At 57.8% G+C, this 17395-nt stretch overlaps 2 protein-coding genes across 21 annotated transcripts in view; one reads left to right on the top strand and one right to left on the bottom strand.

Annotated features, from left to right (window-relative positions):
- EPB41 (erythrocyte membrane protein band 4.1) overlaps positions 1-4215 on the top strand; it is a 205563-nt gene extending 201348 nt beyond the window's left edge. For all 20 annotated transcript variants that reach the window (XM_049711689.1, XM_049711648.1, XM_049711625.1 and 17 more), the window contains 2 exons: positions 663-767; positions 1423-4215. In XM_049711689.1, coding sequence (XP_049567646.1) covers positions 663-761 — 99 coding nt within the window. In that variant the 3' untranslated portion in view covers positions 762-767; positions 1423-4215. The remainder of the gene's footprint in view (positions 1-662; positions 768-1422) is intronic.
- TMEM200B (transmembrane protein 200B) lies at positions 3650-8320 on the bottom strand. Its single transcript, XM_033422384.2, has 2 exons — positions 8226-8320; positions 3650-6235 (listed from the first exon to the last, which is right to left on the bottom strand). Exon 2 carries the CDS (start codon positions 6213-6215, stop codon positions 5292-5294), a length of 924 nt encoding a protein of 307 aa, XP_033278275.1. The 5' UTR covers positions 6216-6235; positions 8226-8320; the 3' UTR covers positions 3650-5291.
- Between the last annotated feature and the right edge of the window lie 9075 nt (positions 8321-17395).

Below are 17395 nucleotides of genomic sequence, written 5' to 3'. Positions count from 1 at the left end.
ACTAAAAAACAGTGTGGCAAAGAGGAAAGTCTGATAGACTTAAGTGAAAATCCCCATTGTGTTACTTACTAGCTGTGAAACGTTAAGCACTTTAACCACTGAACCTCGGTTTCCACGTCTAAAATATGAAATTAAGGATACTGCCTTAATTCATTGAGTTGTTGTAAAGATCAAGTAAATCATAATAAGTAATGTACTTAGGCCAGTATGTGGCATGTCATGGCCCTCCCACTCTTTCTTCCTTTCTTGTCTCTACTTTAGCCAGAGACGTCTCTTCCTTCTTGTAGCATGCTTCGCTAGTTTCCTCTCCTGTCCTGAGCTTTCCGGTTACCCTACGCTGAACACAGATTTCACTTTGTTCTTCAGACTCCCTTTCTTGAGTGAATCTTCCCAGAGCCACCCAGGCTGTCAGCCCTCAAGTCCCTCCCTGATTCCTTGGAGACAGCTCTAAGCTTTCCCTGTGTCTGTGTTTTCAGTCCAGGAGCCTCCCTAAGCAGGATGGGGTGGGTACGGCCATCGTCAGCTTGGCTTAGCCTACATGCTGCTCTGGCTCTGCAGACAGAAAGATTGAACTTGCCAGAGAAATGGTGTCCTATGACCCCTGCCTTTTTCACCAGCCAGGCTGCTTTCTGCCTGATGGACGTTGTTTCTGTCTTTCTCAGGTCCTCGTACAGGCCATCAAGGAGGCAAAGGAGCAGCACCCAGACATGTCAGTGACCAAGGTGGTCGTCCATCAGGAAACCGAGATCTCTGAGGAGTGAGCTCAGGTATGGGCTGTGCTTGTGGAGTGGAGCCATCCCCCCAGAGGAGTCCACGCTGGGACTTGATAAACCGAAGGCAGAGGAAGGCTGAGGAGGAGGATGTGGGAGGTCGTTAAGTGTCTGGCTCCAACTAAAGCAGCTAGGTCTCCTCCTGCCCTCAGCAGTGCCGGCAGTGATGGGGTGGAAGAGATACACCAAGCGTGGATGTAAATCCCACCCACCTTTTGAATCTTCACGCATCCTCCAGCTTCTCCACCTCACCTCCCCCCACTTCTCCCTGCTGCTCTACTCTCTGCTGTCACAAGTCTCTCTGAGCCTAGACCTGGGAGGGCCAGAGGAGAAGAACAAAACCAAGAAAAGCAGCGCTAGCTGTCTGGAAATGAGGGTTTGGGGGATAGGAAAGAAAGGGCTGAAGCTCTGGGGCCAGACTGGAGAGTTGGAAGCAGGATAGCTGCTTTTTGGGAGCCAGGGTTCCAGATAAAGTCATGCCTACAAGTAGTTTACAAATAACTTGAAGAAGCCATCAATCACCAGGTAGGACGGGGCCCTGTAGAACCGCTCAGGCCCTGACTGTCACTTGTGGCCACAAGAACTTGGCACTGGGACTGGGTAGCAGTCTCCTTTGCGGGATTTTAAAACTTTGCTTCTTTCTTTCCTCTAGGAACTGTCCTACCCTCCCCCCTCCCCCGACTCCCTGCCCATCTCCCGTCCCAGAGAAAACCAGCAGAATGATAAAGAAGCTAACCTGCAATAGTCAGACTTCAGACTTTTAAAATGATTGATTCTAAACCACCAGAAAAGCAATTTCATTTTCTATTTGGAGTTTATACCAAGAAAGTCTTCTAGATATCACTGATCCTTTTGAATACATTTTTCTATATTGTGATACCAGAAATTGTTCAACTTTTCACTCTTTGGACTGTTTTTAAAGAGCCTTTTGTTTTTTTATGGGGTGGTTTGTAACCCCTTCAGCCCAGCCTCTCCGCATTTATACTGGCAGGGTCCCCAGCATCTTCGGGAAATCCTCCAATGACTCTATCAGCTGTGCTGGGGGACAAAGCCAGCTTAATGGGGCTTCCCTGCTCCTCCCCTAGTTTATACCCTTTAGATGGCAGCAGAAACTTCATAAACCAGCCCTTTCTCAGAGCCAGTGATGTAACTTTATCAGAATGTCAGGCAGGGCGGCTGCCCTGATCCAGAGACCCCAGGAAGATGTCCCTGTCCCTTTGCTGAGGGTGGTATGGGGAGGCAGAGGCCTCTGCTAAGAATGTAGTATTGTTTTCCTTCCTCTCTCCTGTTCTTTCTTTTTGGAGCTTCTTTAGATCAAAGACATAAGAAGTTGCTTCAGATATATCTGATACTGTGAATGTTTGAACATATCCGTGGCCTTCACCTTCCTGCCCTCCCTCCCCTTTTACCTCATCAGAAGCAGTGGCTCTGCTAAGTGCTCCCCCCACCTCCCATCTCAGGAGAGACCAAAACTCACAGAAAAATAGGCACTTTGGGCCAAAAGCACTGACCGCACATTTTTAGTGGTGATTTGGACAAAGAAAGTTGACGAGATTTTTTTAAAGGTTTTCTAGTTCTGGGAATGTGCACTTCACACAGGGGAGTGGTGGGGTTTACCTCAGTTGGATCCTGCTAAGAAGTATTTCCAGGAGAACATCCCTGAGCCTCTCTCTTTAATCCTGGGGTGAGAGAGGATGTGACTGAGAGAGGAGGCGATCGTGGTCCAGACCGGCCCCTGCCTGCAGAGACCCTTCTGGAGCGTGGGAATTGGCTTTTAGGGGCCACGCTCCCCACAAAACCCCACTTGACAAGGGGTACAAACACCAGCTCCACTCATCCCCACTTGCCATCTGAGGTCTGTCAGGTTTTGTGGCTTGACGTTTGTGGTGGGTTTGGGTTTAATTTTTTGTTTTTGATTTTGAAAATGAGGACTGATGTCCCCAATCCCACTATTCCTGGTAAAGATTAGGGGACATTTTTATTCAGTAGGGCCTCTCTGATCTTCCAGCTTGCTTCCCACAAACAGATCTACCTACAAGTTCTTAGAATCCTGATTCTAGGACAGAAAGTGAGCTTCCTGAGGTGGACAGTGGGTCCCAGTCAGCAGTGGCTGGGGGCTCCAGGGCGGCGAGCAGGAGAGAAGTCTACAGCCTCTGCTCCCAGCCCGCAGCACGTCTCCGGAGTCTCTGCTGGCTGACCTTTGTTTAGACAAACTCAGTTGGTTTGAACTGTTTTCACGAGTGTGCGTTTTTCTCTTAGTACTTACTTGAGACTGTTACTAACCAACAGGTAGCTCTCTCTGGGCAGGGACAGGAAGAGCTCAGGTGGGATATGTGACAGGCTTCGGGGGGAAGGAGAGTGCCCTGTCTCAGGGACAGACAGCCTGGGGCATACGGTCTGGAGCGATGGGGCTTTTCCAGGCCGTGCCCAAGCCCGAGCTTTGTTGCCCAGAGCGGTGGTGAGGTTGGAAATCCAGCTCACATCATATAGGCATGCGATGTGAGCTCACTTGCCAATGGCCAGCTGTCCTGCTGGAAGAGCTGCCGGAGCTTGCAGAGCTGCAACCTGTGGAATGAAGATGGGGAAAGGAAGAGGGCACAGTATGCACGTCAGGAACCTGGCACACTGAGTATTCTGTGCCATCCAGGTCAGTGTGGCCACTTTCACTGCCTAGGACCACAAATCAGGGGCCTGAACTTCCCCTCAATCTGTCACCAACTCACTTCACCCTGCTTCCTTGTCTATAAGTCGGACCAGAAGATCTCCAGTGCCCTTCTGGCGCTGAGAAGCCATGATTCGGACAAGCCAACACGAGGGGTGTCCTTCCAAGCCTCTTTCCTTTTCCTCCCTCTCTGGTTACAGAACTTGGGGTTTGGCAATTGTTTGGATCTTTTTTTTTCTTTCTGCCACTGTGTGTGTGCGTGTGTGTGAAGAAAAACAGACTGTCCAAGTGGAAATGGTGAAGAGGGGAGAAGAGTTCATTTCCAGTGTCAACAACTTGGCAGTTTTCCTAAAGTGACTCAGACACAGCACAGGAACAACTCTCACTGCAATTTTATTTTTATCTCACTTCAGCAACAAAGATTTCTTCCAAGCCACGTGAGGTCTCTGCCACCCACCTACCCAACCCACCCACAAAGCAGGACCTGAATTTATCCGCTGAGGGCCCACAGAGCCTGGCTGCAGGGACCTGTCAGGGCCTCTGCCCGCCCCCAGCCCCCCACCGTGTGTTGCGGGGGCAGCTGAGGGTGAGGGAGCAACAGTCCACCTTGGGAAATGGAGCCAGGGCTATGGCCTGACCAACACCAAGGAAGGCTCGTGGGAAATACCTGTCCAGGATCTTAGCCCCAGGCTCGTTGGTTTTACAGATCTCTCTCAAATGTTTTATTTTGGTGACAAAAATGAAGGAGCTTTGTAAATTAAAAAAGAAAAATTATGAATCATATCAAGTAGTTGTTTACATTTCTTGACAAAATAGGAACTATGCCAGCCGAATCAAATTGGCAAAATCCTTAGATTAAATAGGCAATAATTAGGTCTGCCGTTTTGGCCTTTTGTAGTTAGAGAAGTGGTGGTAGTGTTTAGATACTGTTTGGTCTTGCTTCTTCTTGTATTGCATTTTTCAATAAACTTAAAAAAAAAAAAAAAGGACTCTGTGAAGATTGATCAACTTTTAAAGTTCTCTTCTCTTACCGGCAACTCGGGAAAAATTAAATGTGCGACAGGAAGACCCAAATCCAAGCCATTTTCTAAAGGTGTCCACATTGACCAAAATGCAGTTTCAACATATAAAAGGATTTCTGGGAACCGGCATATGCTTTTTGCCAACTGGAGGGAAATTTTGTGGCACAGGCCACGACAAAGGAGAGAAAGGGGGCTTCTCAGACCTCTTTAAGGGAGGGGCCAGACCCTCAGTATGAAGGCATTGGCAGTAGTGTAGCCCTCATGGGATATACCCTGCATGGCTGAGGGGGGGAGGGCTTGACGTGGTAGGAATTAAAGGCTCAGTCTCCATCCCAGATGGCGGTGGACCATCTCAGCTCCACCCCATTGCCCGTCTTCCCAGAGGCGCAAACCTTATCACTAGTGCCACCTTGGAGGGAGCCTGTCCCAGCCTGTAACATCACAACCTACCTTCCAAGTCTTAGGGTCCTTGCCCACCACTTTGGGTTTGCCAAGACACCAGATACATCTCCCAATCACCCTGGCCTGGACCTCCAGCCCCCTCAGGTACCTGTCCAGGGCTAAGGCCACTTTTGGAGGCTGAAGGAATTCCTAAGGCTGAGTCATGCTGGTCTCCAGATTCCACGTTAAAAAACATTCTCTCCGGCTTTTTGAACCCTTGTGCAGCTGGCATTTCTCTGCTGACATGCAAGTCAGGATGCCTTAGCAGCTGCTGGGGCCAGAGCATCCGTCCCCAGTCTGGGATGTGACTGAAGCATCTACTAGACGTTGGGACTCCCATCCTAGTCCGGTACCATGGTCCATGCTGCAGCCTCATAGCAGGCTGTCCCCTGCTCCTCAGACCCGGGCCCCCAAGTCCCCTCCTCCTCCCAACTTGGCGTAACCCCCCAGACTAAGGCGGTCCAGCCGTGGCCAGCTTCGGTGAGCACAGTCCCGAGCTGCTGGGGCCCTAAGCAGGAGCTCCCCAAGGCCCAGATCCAGAGACTTGGAATGTTCAATGCAGGAACCAGAGGGCTGCACGGTGATAATCACATGGCCAGTCTGGGTCCGTGGACCCCAGGGTGGGTGCAGCCCTGGGCCTTTCAGCGGGTAACTGTTGAGCAGGGCAGGTAACCCCAAGCGAGGATTAGCAGGCTCTGAACGCAGACTCCGCACTGATGGGACTGGTGAGGTACCCCGACACGGGGACAGGTCCCAGCTTTCTGGCTCCACGCAGCCTATGGCTCGGGGAGTCCTGGGGCCGGGGCTGGGGAGGAGAGCGCAGTCCCAGCCCGGGCCGTCCGGGGGTCGGAGCGCCTGAGCCCGCAGCACCCCCTGACGAAGCCGTCGAGTCTCCAAGTCTCGGTTCTCGTAGAGCAGCGTGTTGGCGCAGATGAACACGAACAGGCCTACGCCCATGACCACGGGCCCAAGGAGTCGCAGCCGCTCGTGCGGGCCGTGGGCCCGGCCGGCGCCCCGACCCTCGCGCCGCAGCTCGCTCAGGGGGGGCGCGCTGGCGTTTGCAGCCCGGGGTCCCGGGACCCCGGCGCGGTGCGGCCAGTAGCCGGCCACTGCGATGCCCATGCCCACCAGGACCACGAGCGCCCCCAGCGCCGCGAACGCCCCCGACGGCGATCGCAGCCGCAGCCGCGCCCGCACCCGCAGGGGCTCGGGCGGGGAGCGCGGGCGCCGGCGGCGGCCCAGGCGGCGGCCCAGGCGGGAGACGCGGCCCTCGGGGCTCCTCCGCACCTCCCCGCAGTCTCCGGGGCTCCCAGCCGTCATCTCTCAGTCGTCTTGGCGCTCTGCGGAGAGAAGGTGGGAGGCAGGGACTGAACCGACGGGCCTACGGTCGGAGCGCCAGGTCGGGGGCCCACATCCGGGAGGGAAGATGGGGCTGCCTGGCCCAGGACGCTTGGAGATCCCTGGCGGCCACCCCCGGATTTTCCCGGGCTGCGAGGCGGGGAGCCGCCCCCGCTCGGGTTTTCCGCAGCGGAGCTCCGAGCCAGGGACGCGCGGCAGAAGCCAGAGTTGGCCGGGCCCGCGGGCGGAGACCAGGGAGGGGGTCGCGGGCTGCTCCTTGGCGCATCCTTGGCTGCGGGGCTCCGGCCGCCTGCGCCCTCTTGGCCAGCTTGCGGGTCCCGGGCCTCGGGAGGTGTGGGGCCCCCGGCAGCGGAGTCTCCAGGGTAAGTGCCGCCCGAGCTCGAGCTCACCCCCGCAGGTGGCTGCACCGTAGTAAAGGAGGGAGGGGGCACTCAGCCGCCCGGGTCCGCTGGGGTCGCTCGCGGGCCCCACCTCCCCTCTGCTGCGCTTCAAGTACCGCAGGGAAGGAAGGAGTGGGTGTCGCGGCCTCCAGCCTCTTCCTGCCCGCCTCCTCCTTCCAGACCTCCTCAGTCAGCACTGAAGCTGCATGCAGCAAGAGAGACTTGGGCTAGACTCCGAGAAGACCGCTCTGACCAAAACAAGTGGCAGATTTGGCCCAGGATTTCTTTAAACTCCGCGAAGAAGAGGCCACCCCCTCCTCCAGCGGCCGGGCTAACGCCAGGGCAGGAAGCAGGGGGCTGCGGGTGCCGGGCGCCGGACCTTGCCAAGTGAGCTCCCCTCCTGTCTCTCCTGTCAGCCCGGGCAACGCTGTTCCCCCAGGTTGCAGCGTTTCCAATTCGGGCTCCTCGGGATGAAACATCCCCCTTTCAGCCGCCTGGCCTCCTTTCCGGCCTCCACCGCCCGAGGCCTCAGTGGCCCGCGTCCCGGCCGGAGCAGCACCGCCCTTGCACCTCTGGCTGCCGCAGGGTCTGGGCCGCCCGGCTTAAGCCCCTCCCGGCTGCTGGTGCGGCCTGGCCTGCGACCTGAGGAGTGAATCCGGGCCGGGCAGGAGTCGCGGGGCTGCGTGTGGTGTGGCCCCCACGGAAGGGAGGATGGGGGAGGAAACCGTGCCCCGGCTGGGGCGCTCCGGCCTTAGGAGAGGAGGGTTAGCACCTCGCTGTCCAGTGGTTCATCCTCACTGCCCCAGTCTGGTTTCTCCACAGCTGCAACGTTGGAACCCATAGTCGAGGCCCCAGGAAGGAGGCCTTGTTACCCTACTCACTCCCCATTCGCACCCCCGAAGCTCAAAGCAGGACACCCCATCCCTGCCTCCGACAGGAGCGCTGAAGGCCCAGGGCCTAGCATAGAGCCCCGGCGTCTTCCGCATCCAAAGCCTGGTGTTCACAGAGGGAAACTGCGGCCCGGAGAGGCGGAGGGGCCTGCCAGGGTCATAGGCCACACAGGACGGGGGCTCTACTAGGACCCAACGCTGGTCACTTCTCTGCTCAGACCCGGGAGCGTCCTGGGAGGAGGCGAGCCCCGTTCCCCACCCCGGTCTCTGAGTGTGGAGCCCTTTCCCCAGCCCCAAACTGGAGAAATGACCACCCCGCCCCAGGCCAGAGCTGGCGCTCCGGCCCCAGCTCCGGAAAGGTCACCCCTGAGCCACCGCGGGTCCTGGCGGGAAGGGAAGCGGAGACTTGCAGAGAGATGGGGACATGCTCAGAGACCCTGAGACTCTGGAGGGCGTGGGTCGACGCTGGGGACCCCTGAGAGGCAGAAACTTGGAGACACAGTCCGAAGGTCCCATGTCTCGGGAAGTTGCTCGGGGCTGGATCCCGGACACTCCGGGGTCCCGCCTCCCCGCGCGTCCACACTCCGGGGAAAGGGGGAACCGGGCTCCCGACCCCCCACTCAGCGCCCATCTGGAGGGAGAGGCTAAACAAAAAGTTCGGGAAAGTGGGGGACGAACCCCAGGCTCCTAGTTTTGCTCACCTGCCGCCTCCGTACCCGGCTGGGTCCGGGTCCGAGTCCGCGCGCCGCGGCTCGCGGCACTGCCGCGGTCTCCTAGGAATCCCGGCCCCCGGCCCCGCCCCCTGGCCCGGCCCCGCCTAGCGCTGCCCTGGCCCCGCCCTCCTGGAGCCCCAGGGACAGTCTGGCCGGCGCCCGGCCAGGCCCCACGGCTGGAAGGAGACAGCGACTCAAGTCTGAGGCTCGCAGGTAAGCGCTGTGTGCGCGCCCGGTGACTCGGAGGATCCGGGGGCTCGAGTCCCCCGCTAACGTCGTTCAGAAGGCCTGGGAGGGCGCCCTCTTCCCACGTGTGGAAACTGAGACCCAGCCCCACAGCCTGAGCGAGCAGACAGGATTCGAAGCCTGCACGCCCTCCCCCGTCTCGCAGAGTCCCTCCTTCCAGTCGCCCCGGAGAGGAATCTGGGGGCATCTGAGAGGAATCTGGGGGCATCTGAGAGCCTACAGATGCCCAGCGCCGTCCGGGGAGCTTCCGGGAGGAGGTGGCCGGAGTTCCTGCTCCGCCCGACCCTACTATCTGAACCTTCCTCTGTCTGAACCTCACTGCCTTCACCTGTAAAATGGGCATAATGGTGTCTGCCTCGCCAGATGCTGAGAGGTGAAAATCCGGCGTTAAGGGCTGGGCGCACAATACGGGCGCAGCCCGGGGTAAGCCCACGAGCGCTTAATGAAAGAGTAATCACGTGGGGGGGAGGGTAACTAGAGATGAACCAGGTTCTCAGAGTTGATTGAATCGAATGGAGTGTCGCGGGTCCTGCCGGTCTCCCTAACCTCCCCGAAGATCTGCCCAAGCTGGAATGGGGAGGCGGTGCTCGTCCCAAATCATAAGGAGGGTTCGGAGGTCCGCGGCTCCCCCTGCGGACCGGCCCGAAGGGGGTAGCGCAGCTTTCGTGCCCCGCCCGCCCCCAGAGGCAGGAATGTGGAGCGGAGCCAGGGGGGTCGGCCGGCGGCCCAGTTTCCATGATGCGGGGGGCGGAGGAGGAGGAGGAGGAGGGGTGGTGCGGGCAGATTGCCAGCCTCAGCGCCGGCCCCCCCTCACTCCCGCAGCCCAGCCGGGCCCCTCGGGAGGAATTTCCGGCCTGGGATTCATTATAACCCGCCCCTCCCCCCGGCCGCGGAGACCCCCCGGCACGCGGGGCGCTAGCGGAGGGGGATGGGCGGTAATGAGACCCTGCTGTGCGCCCGGGGCGTGGAGGGGGAACTCGAGGAAGTCGCCGGCCTGGGCCACCCAACCCCGCTGCGCGTGGCAGAGTCAGGTCCCGGAGCCACACTGGACAGTTGGGCCTCGAACCCAGGCTCCGGCCCTGTGGCTCGGCGGAGGAGACCAGGGGTGGCATCAGAGACCCTGCGAGCCCCTCTGCCAGCTCCCGGCGACCGGACATCCTCCGGAGCGACCGAGGCCAACGCTGGGGGCGGGGCCTCCGGTGGGCCGACCGCGAGGATGCCAGGGTCCCCGAGGAGGCCACAGTGGGTGGGGTCGAGCCTCGGCGCCCGGGGCCTCATCCCTGCGGGTCCGAGAGCGAGGCCGCGGTCGCCTTCCTGCCGCCCGCGCGGCACGCAGGGCTCCTGCGGCCTGAGCTCGCGTCCGGGCTGTTGCCTGGGCTCCACTGAGGCAGCGGCTTCCTTTCTGCCTCCTCCCACTTCTTGCCTCCGCTGTTTCCTTTTCTGGAGACCCCTTCCTTCCTCGCTCTGCACTTGGTCTACTCCTCACACACTGACCCCACCTCCGCCCTCTCAGCATTTCCCCAGCACCCCACCCGACACCGCTGCCCCTCCCCGCTCACTGCTCTTCCTGGGAAACACCAACGCTAGAGGCCAAAGCCCGACGGTCTCCCGGTCCTTGTCCCCCTACTCCACCTGCCCTGGCATTTACCACTTGCTGCTCCCGCCTGCCCCTCCCGGCTTTCCCCGTCCTCAGCGCTCTGCCCTCCCCAGTGCTGGGGTTTCTTCCATCCTGGGCCACGAGGCGCGGCGCGCTTCCAGCAACCAGCCATATCCCTGGGCCCCGTGATCAGCCCCATTGCTGCGCCTTCCGTTCCCCCCACTTTGTGAACGGCCCCACCCCCACCCTAAGGTCAACTACACCGGGGGTCACCTTAGGCTCCTTCCTCTCCTCGTTCTGTCTAATCCATCGAGTCCGGTGGACCCTGCTCTTGGGATCTCGCATTAGCCGCTTTCTCCCGCCCCAGGGCCCCTGTCCCTCTGCAGGCCCTCCTCGCTGTTGTTCCACAGGGAGGCACCAAGCATCCTTCTACACGGAATCTGAACCCATCACTCACTCCCTGCTTCAATCTCTCAGTGGCTCCCCAGTGTTGTCCAAGTGGAGTTTAAATCCCTTCTTACCTCCACTAACTGGCCCTGGCCCTGGCCCTCTCACACTCCTGCCTCCTGGGTAGCTGAGCTTCTTTCCATCCCCCAATCCTCTGTGTTCTGGCCTCTGCCCTTGGCACCTGCCTTGCCTCCTGTAACGAGCACCTACTCCCCTGCTCATCCCCTTGGCTCCTACTCACCCTTCAGACCTGCCCTGGGCTTTCTCTAGGCCCCCAGACCAGCCCCTCCTCTAGCTTTCCATTACACCCACACACACACACACACACACACACACACACACACACACACACGAGCCTCCCCGCACACGAGCCCCCCCGCAGCAGCACTGCGCACAGGTGAACTGAACTCAGTGTTTGGGATCTGAGTCTGTTTCCTGCCTGTGTTCCCTATGGCCATGAACTCTGAAGGGCAGGACTCGGCGTGTCTTGCTCACCCTTGGAGCCCTTTGCCCAGCTCAGTGCCTGCCCACAACTGGCCCACAACCGGCCCTCGACTCCCCCACCCCTGGAGCCCCTCCTAATTCCCAGCCCTGGAGCCCCGGCTCTGGCAGCAGGAGGTAAAGAGGACTTTTCCCATCTGTAGAAGAGCAGGGAGTGATACTCCCAGTGTTGTTTTCAAGCTTAGAGTACCCATGGTCAGCATCCGGCACAAAGTGGATGTCCACTGAACAGCCACTCCCTCCTCTGACCATGGGTATCAGGCCCACAGGGCAGTGTTTGGGGGCTGTAGAAACCTTCCCTGGTCATTTGGGGTGATCGGGGAGAGAAGGGTCCCCCTTCCTAGTCATAACCCCTTTTAATTCTCTTGAGGGCTCTGGGAGGTCAATGTTATGCCCAGTTTACAGATGAGGCTCAGAGAGGTAAAGAGACCTGAACACCGACACACAGCCAGACTGATTAGCGCCCCCTGATCCTCCACGGAGGGACGTCCTCTGGTGGTTTGGCCCTGTGGATGTGCAGGTGTGTAGACAGCCAGTGTCTCAATATTGGGACACTGATCCCTTCCTGAATGTGCTCTGGCCTCTGTGTGACCTGGACCCCTTCACTTCTGAACCAGGAGGGGCCTGGACGAGCTGTCCCCTAGGGACCAGGGTGGTCGGCATGCTGCCCGGAAGCTTCTCTGTGAAGGCAGGGAACCAGACACAGTGACCCTGAGGTCCCTGCCTAACTGAGGCTCCATGTCCTTTCCAGAAGCCACTGCAGGGAGGGAGCAGCTGTCACCTTCTGCATGTCACAGCCCCACCCTGGGGCCATAGATCAGCAGGACCTGGGAATCCATCTTCTCTCATCTTCACTTTAGGAGCAGCCAAGCTGGCTGGGGCTGGGCTGCCCTGGATTTCCTGCCCAAGCCCCAGGGGTTTCTAAAACCATCATAGCCCTGTGCCAGCGTGGCTCCCCTGCAGCAGGACCTCAGTAAGAATTCAGAACCCGGGCGCAGAGGCGAGAGCCTGGCTCTGGGCCCCAGGTTTGACTCTGCTGCTCAGTCCTTTGCTGGGTGCCCTTGGCCACATCACAGCACTCCTGCACAGCCCCTGCCTCTGTAACGTGTCCTTCTCAGGAAGGGTTGATGTGCCAGTTCAGTGAGAACCGATGGGCAGGTAGAATCCAGAAGCCCGGTGCTGATGCCCCATTTTACACGGATGGAAACCAATGGCCCGAGAGGGGCGGTACCTCGACCAGGGTGACCCAGCTGGTAAATGGCAGAGCTGGGCTTCGAGCCCCACAGTCACAGGTCCCATTGGGGCTCAGGCCCTCAGAGGATTCTGGGATACAAACCCCAAGTCCATCTCCTCTAACCCATGGAAGCTCTCAGCTGGGCAACTGGGCTTCTCACTGTGTGTCTCTGGGCCACTAAGGGAGAATGAGCTCCCCGTCTCCACTGCCCTCTGCAGCCCAGAGAAGAGTCTGGGTGACACTTGGAGGGCAGGGAGCTGAGACCCTCCTGGGGACAGAGCGAAGCCAGCCTCCCACCTGAGCCCCTAGGCAGAGGGATAACAGCAGGAATGTCACCATCACGCTGAGCTCCCCCTGGCTACCAGGCCCTTTATACCCGTTACCTTCATAAGTGTGCAAGGCAGCCGCGAGAGTGAGGCGCCACTATCACCCCATGTCACACGTACAGAGACAGGTTCAGTGAGGTCCAGGCTTGCCTCTGGTCACACAGCTGGTCAATGGCAGAGCCGGGGATGGAACGGTTTTAACCACAATGCTACACAACCTCCCACTAGCCCTGTGACTGCAGCCAAGTCAGTTCACCTCTTTATGGCTCTTGTTTCCTCCTCTACAAAATGGGGACAATGGTAGCAACAGCTCCAAAGGGCTATAATGAGGATGGAGCCCCATGCTAGGGCTTTTCTGGCCTTTAGCTGGTTCTTGCACCTATAAATTGTGAAGCTGAGGCTAGCGATTGTATCTCTTTAGCACCTCCTCTGGGCTGGCTGTTGGGGACCAGAGAGGACTCAGCCCTGGCCTCATCCAGATGCTTCAGGGGTTGAGGTAAACAGACCATCCACCAAAAGCTGAGGAAGCAGCAGCTGATTCCATGTGGGGTGGGGGGCAGGCAGCAGGGAGTATTGGACAAGGGAGTATTCCCGCTGGGTCTCAGGGTCAGGGTAGTTTTCCAGGCTGCAGAGCGGGAAGATATTCCAGGCAGCATGCAGACGACCTGGAGGAGTGGACAGGGGGTCAGGTGCTAGAGGGGGAGTGGGGGATGGGATGAAAGGGGGTCAGGGCCGGACTGCAGAGCATCTCAAACACAAGACTCAGGATGTAGGGCTCAACCCCCTGGCACTGCGAGCCATGGGAGGTTTTAAAGCAGAGGAGTGGCTTGACCTGTATATACCTGGGAAGGACTTTACAAACCGTCAGTATGGGACCTAGAATTGTTTCTCCGAGAGCACAGAAGAGCAGTGGCATGATGTGGAGCTCGAGGCTGACCCAAGAGCAGGTGTAGGGTTGGGAAACTTACCACCTACAGAGGGCCCGTGGCAGCCATGGGAAAAAGGATCTCTAAACAGCAGTTCCCTACCTCCCAGGTCCTATGGCTCTGTCTCCGAAGCCAGCTGCTTTGGCCGCCTCCCACCCTGACCCCTCCCAGTTGCCTTGCTTTATCCCTGCGTAGTCCCCTGGGGCCCTCCTCACCTCTTTCAGAGACAGGAGTGAAGGAAGATAGAGAAGGAAGTGATTTAGAGCAGAGCCCAGACCCAGGGCACATGGCCACACTCAGCTCTAAGGGAGGCTGGGAAGTGGATATTGGGAGACAGCTAGGAGTTCTTGCCACAGGAGCAGCAGGGACGTGGCACCTCCATTTGGTGACAGATCACACTACAGATGCGGCAGTGGCTCCACACCACTGGTAGTGGGGGCAGGGAGCAGAGGCTGGCCCCTCTGGAGCCTGGGATTCAAGGCGAGACTCCTGCAGGGCAGCCCCTTGGTCAGGGGAGCCTTGGGGTTGGCAGCACGCCCAGCCAGCCATCCTCCCACCCTTTGTGCCAAGAAGAGCCAGGGACCAGTGGGGACTCTGTCTGTCCATCTACGTATCAGTCACCCCAGTCCTGCAGACAGCAGCTCTTCAGGCTCTCAGATCATATGGTCCAGTTTCTCCCACCCCTGCACTGCAACCCTGGACTGGTGCCAGTTCTGTCTGCAACATGGAGTCAAGTGCCAGAATCCAGAGATCTTGAATGCAATGCTTTGTAAATTGTCAAAATAAAGTAACAGGCTCAGAGAGGGTGAGTGACATGTCCAAGGTTACACAGCCTAATGATGAGTCTAGGCACCCCATTTCACCCTCCACCATCTCAGTGAGGCAGGACTCCAGTTCTAGGGGGCGATCCTCTGCCTCCGAGCCATGCGGAAGGCTTGGTACCTAGGCCCGAGGCAGGGGGGAGATGAGAAACATGTAGGAGACGCCGCAGTGGAGCCGGGGAGCCGCTGGACCGGCTGCTCCGGGAAGCCTGGATGCTGCGGGCCTGTGTGGGCGCCTCCTGGCGGCGAGGTCCCGGCACTGCACCCAGGCCACCGGCTACCCCTGCGGGTCCCGGCGCTGCCACACGTGGAGCAGAGAAGTGGGGGCCCAATCCCGCCTCTCCGCTGACTTCCCACGCGGTGATCCTGGGCGTGCAGGTGTCCACCTCGGGCCCTCATCGGGAACCTGGGGTCGCCGGGCTTCGGTCCTCACGGATGAGCTCCCTGCAAACCGCAGGCTGCCTACGACATAAAGGATTCCGTCCGGGGAGGTCAGGGGAGGGGGAGGACACGAAAGGGCGTGGCTGGACCGCTGGGGACGAAGCCGGGTGAGGGCGTGGGGCGGAGGGTGGAGTCAGACTCACCCGGCGTGGGAGCCTCTGCGATGTCCTAACGGCCCAGTGAGGGCATCGCTAGCCCGTCCCCGCCCTACAATCGGCTCGGAGACACGAAATAGTACCGACAGGGCTGGGCAGGACCCCAGGACTGCCTGGTCTCAGCCCAAACTCTGGCCCTGGACTACTTGCCCGGGGCTCGGCTGTGCTCCTGCCCAGCCCCTCGCTTGCCTAGCCGGGTCCCTAGCTCGGGCATGCAGCCCAGGCCTGCAGAAGTTGGCTTTTTCATCAGACAGGTCGCACATCCTTTGACGTTTATGGTGACTATTTCCCCACTGCAGAGGAGACAGAAGGCCCAGGGCGCTCCCTCCCTTACAAGTGCCCTGTCCGCCTGTCTTCACCTCACTTGCACAGGGGGTGCAGAGAGCAGCTCGCCCCAGGGGCATCCGCATCAGCGCAGCTTCACCGCGCGTTTTACAGATGAGGAGAGGAGGACGTAGCTGGCTGCAATGCCCTTCCCCAATGCCCGCACCTCCCTCCCCAGCCTCAAGGCTCCAAGCAGGGAGGTGGGGACCGGAGGAGGCAGCCCCAATGGAAGAGCTGGTGTAAGGTGAGCTTCGAAGGGGAAGGAAAGGCACTTGAGGTGGAGGGAACCACTCAGTCACTGAGCACTAAACCAGGCTGGTGTGAGGCCACTGACCTCATCCCTTACAGATGTAGCAGGTACTGCACTATTTCCTGTTTCCAGGTTCTGGGGTGAAATGACGCCCCCCTGCCCCCGAGTCACAACATATGGCACAATGCCAGGCCACATCTGTCTGACTTCAGAGTCCTCCACACTGAGCTGGGAGATAGGGGTATGAATTATTACCTCCATTTTACAGATGAAGACACTATGGCCCAGAGAGGTTAAATCACTTGTCCAAGGTCACACAGCAAGAAGGTAGTGAGAGTCACACCCTTCCTAGAATCTCTCATGTTCTTATCTGTAAAATTCAGACAACATACTGACCTTACAGGGCTGGTGACCTGACATGTGTAACCCCCTTCACTGAGCCTGGCCTGTGGCTGGCACAGAGGCAGCATTAAATCATTCATTTGGTCTCCTACTGATATCTCCCAGGAGCCTTATGTCCCAAATCATATTCTAGTAAAGAAGAGATAGCCAAGAGGAGGAGAAGAAAATGTCCTCAGATAGTCACAGGTCCCGGCAGAGTTTCTTCACTGGGGCACCAGCACCTCCAGCCATCAGGCTAAGATGCCCCTGCCTGGAGCCCTCGCCAGGCAACGGTGACATTGTTGGCTCTGGCACAAGTTTCTGGTTTGGAAGAACCACTGATGATCCTCTGAGAGACTTTTCAGATTTCTTGCCAAGAGATGCTTGAGGAAAAACATTAAGTTGACTAAAAGGTCATTGAAAGACCCCACAGTCAACTTTAATGGCGGCTAAATGACAAAGGTAGCATCACATTGCAGCCACCGATGTGTGTGGTCATGAATTGTTCATTTCTTTTCAAGTAATTCGAGCCTTACCAATAAAGGTGATTCACTGAATGATATTTGATATCCAAGCCTGTGTAAGATTTTTCATAGGAGTAAACTCAGGACTGGGGGAGGGAATTGCTCATCGATTGGGGGGCTGCAGAATGGCCCCAGAGGGGACTTAGGACCCTGGGTGTGGTGAGTCCCCTGTGGTTGGGCTTGAATGCTTCCCACCGGTCTTCCTGTTATAAATGACACCAGTATAAACACCTTTGCACTTGGAGCTCTTTTCTTTGAGTTGTCACCTCAGGATGAATGCCCTGGAGTGGGGATCCCAGGTTCACTCCCAGTTCCCGGTGATTCCCCACATCCTGGCTGCGCCCACTCAGAATCACAGCCCAGCCGCCCTGGGGTTCATAATAGATACCAGGTGGGATGCAGTACCTGCTGGTTGTTCTAATTTGCATTTCTTAGGAATATCCCCAGGTTCTGGTTTCCTGGAAAGTGTGAATTAAGGATCAGTATTCTATCTTAGGAATTTTGATTCCCATAGGACCCGATTGTCTCCACTTGCCTTTTGGTAAAACTCTTTCATTGTGAATATAACACATCTCTAGGGATGTGCATAAAACCTGAAGGTCCAGCTCTGTAAACTTTCCTAAAGCAAACTCCCATCTGATCCCCACCAGGGATGCCCCCAGAAGGCCCTTTACAATCGCCCCCTCTTCCCTCCGCCCCAAAGTACACACTCTTCTGACCCCTAATGCTATAGTTTAGTTTTTTTAAAAAGAGCTACAGTGTAGTTGGGCCTGTTGTAGAGGTTTGTATACTTGGTGTTAAAGTCGTGCTCGTGTGTCTGGCTTTTCTAGTTTTTGAAATTCATCTGCGTTTGTAGTTTGTTCATTTTCATTCACGCGGTTCTCTGTTACAGAAACACGCCATGGCTTGTTGATTTTCCTATTGAAAAGACTTTTGGGCTGTTTATAGTTTTTGGCCCTTACAATTAAAAGCTGCTAAGGGCAGT

This window comes from Orcinus orca, chromosome 1 (genome assembly GCF_937001465.1).
Source record: "Orcinus orca chromosome 1, mOrcOrc1.1, whole genome shotgun sequence".
NCBI lineage: Eukaryota > Metazoa > Chordata > Mammalia > Artiodactyla > Delphinidae > Orcinus > Orcinus orca.
Note: the sequence above shows the minus strand (reverse complement) of the source record. Positions and strands in the feature narration are given on the sequence as shown.

Bases quoted from the DNA above. Each gene is read 5' to 3' on its own strand.
- TMEM200B (XM_033422384.2), bottom strand. From the start codon at position 6,215: ATGACGGCTGGGAGCCCCGGAGACTGCGGGGAGGTGCGGAGGAGCCCC.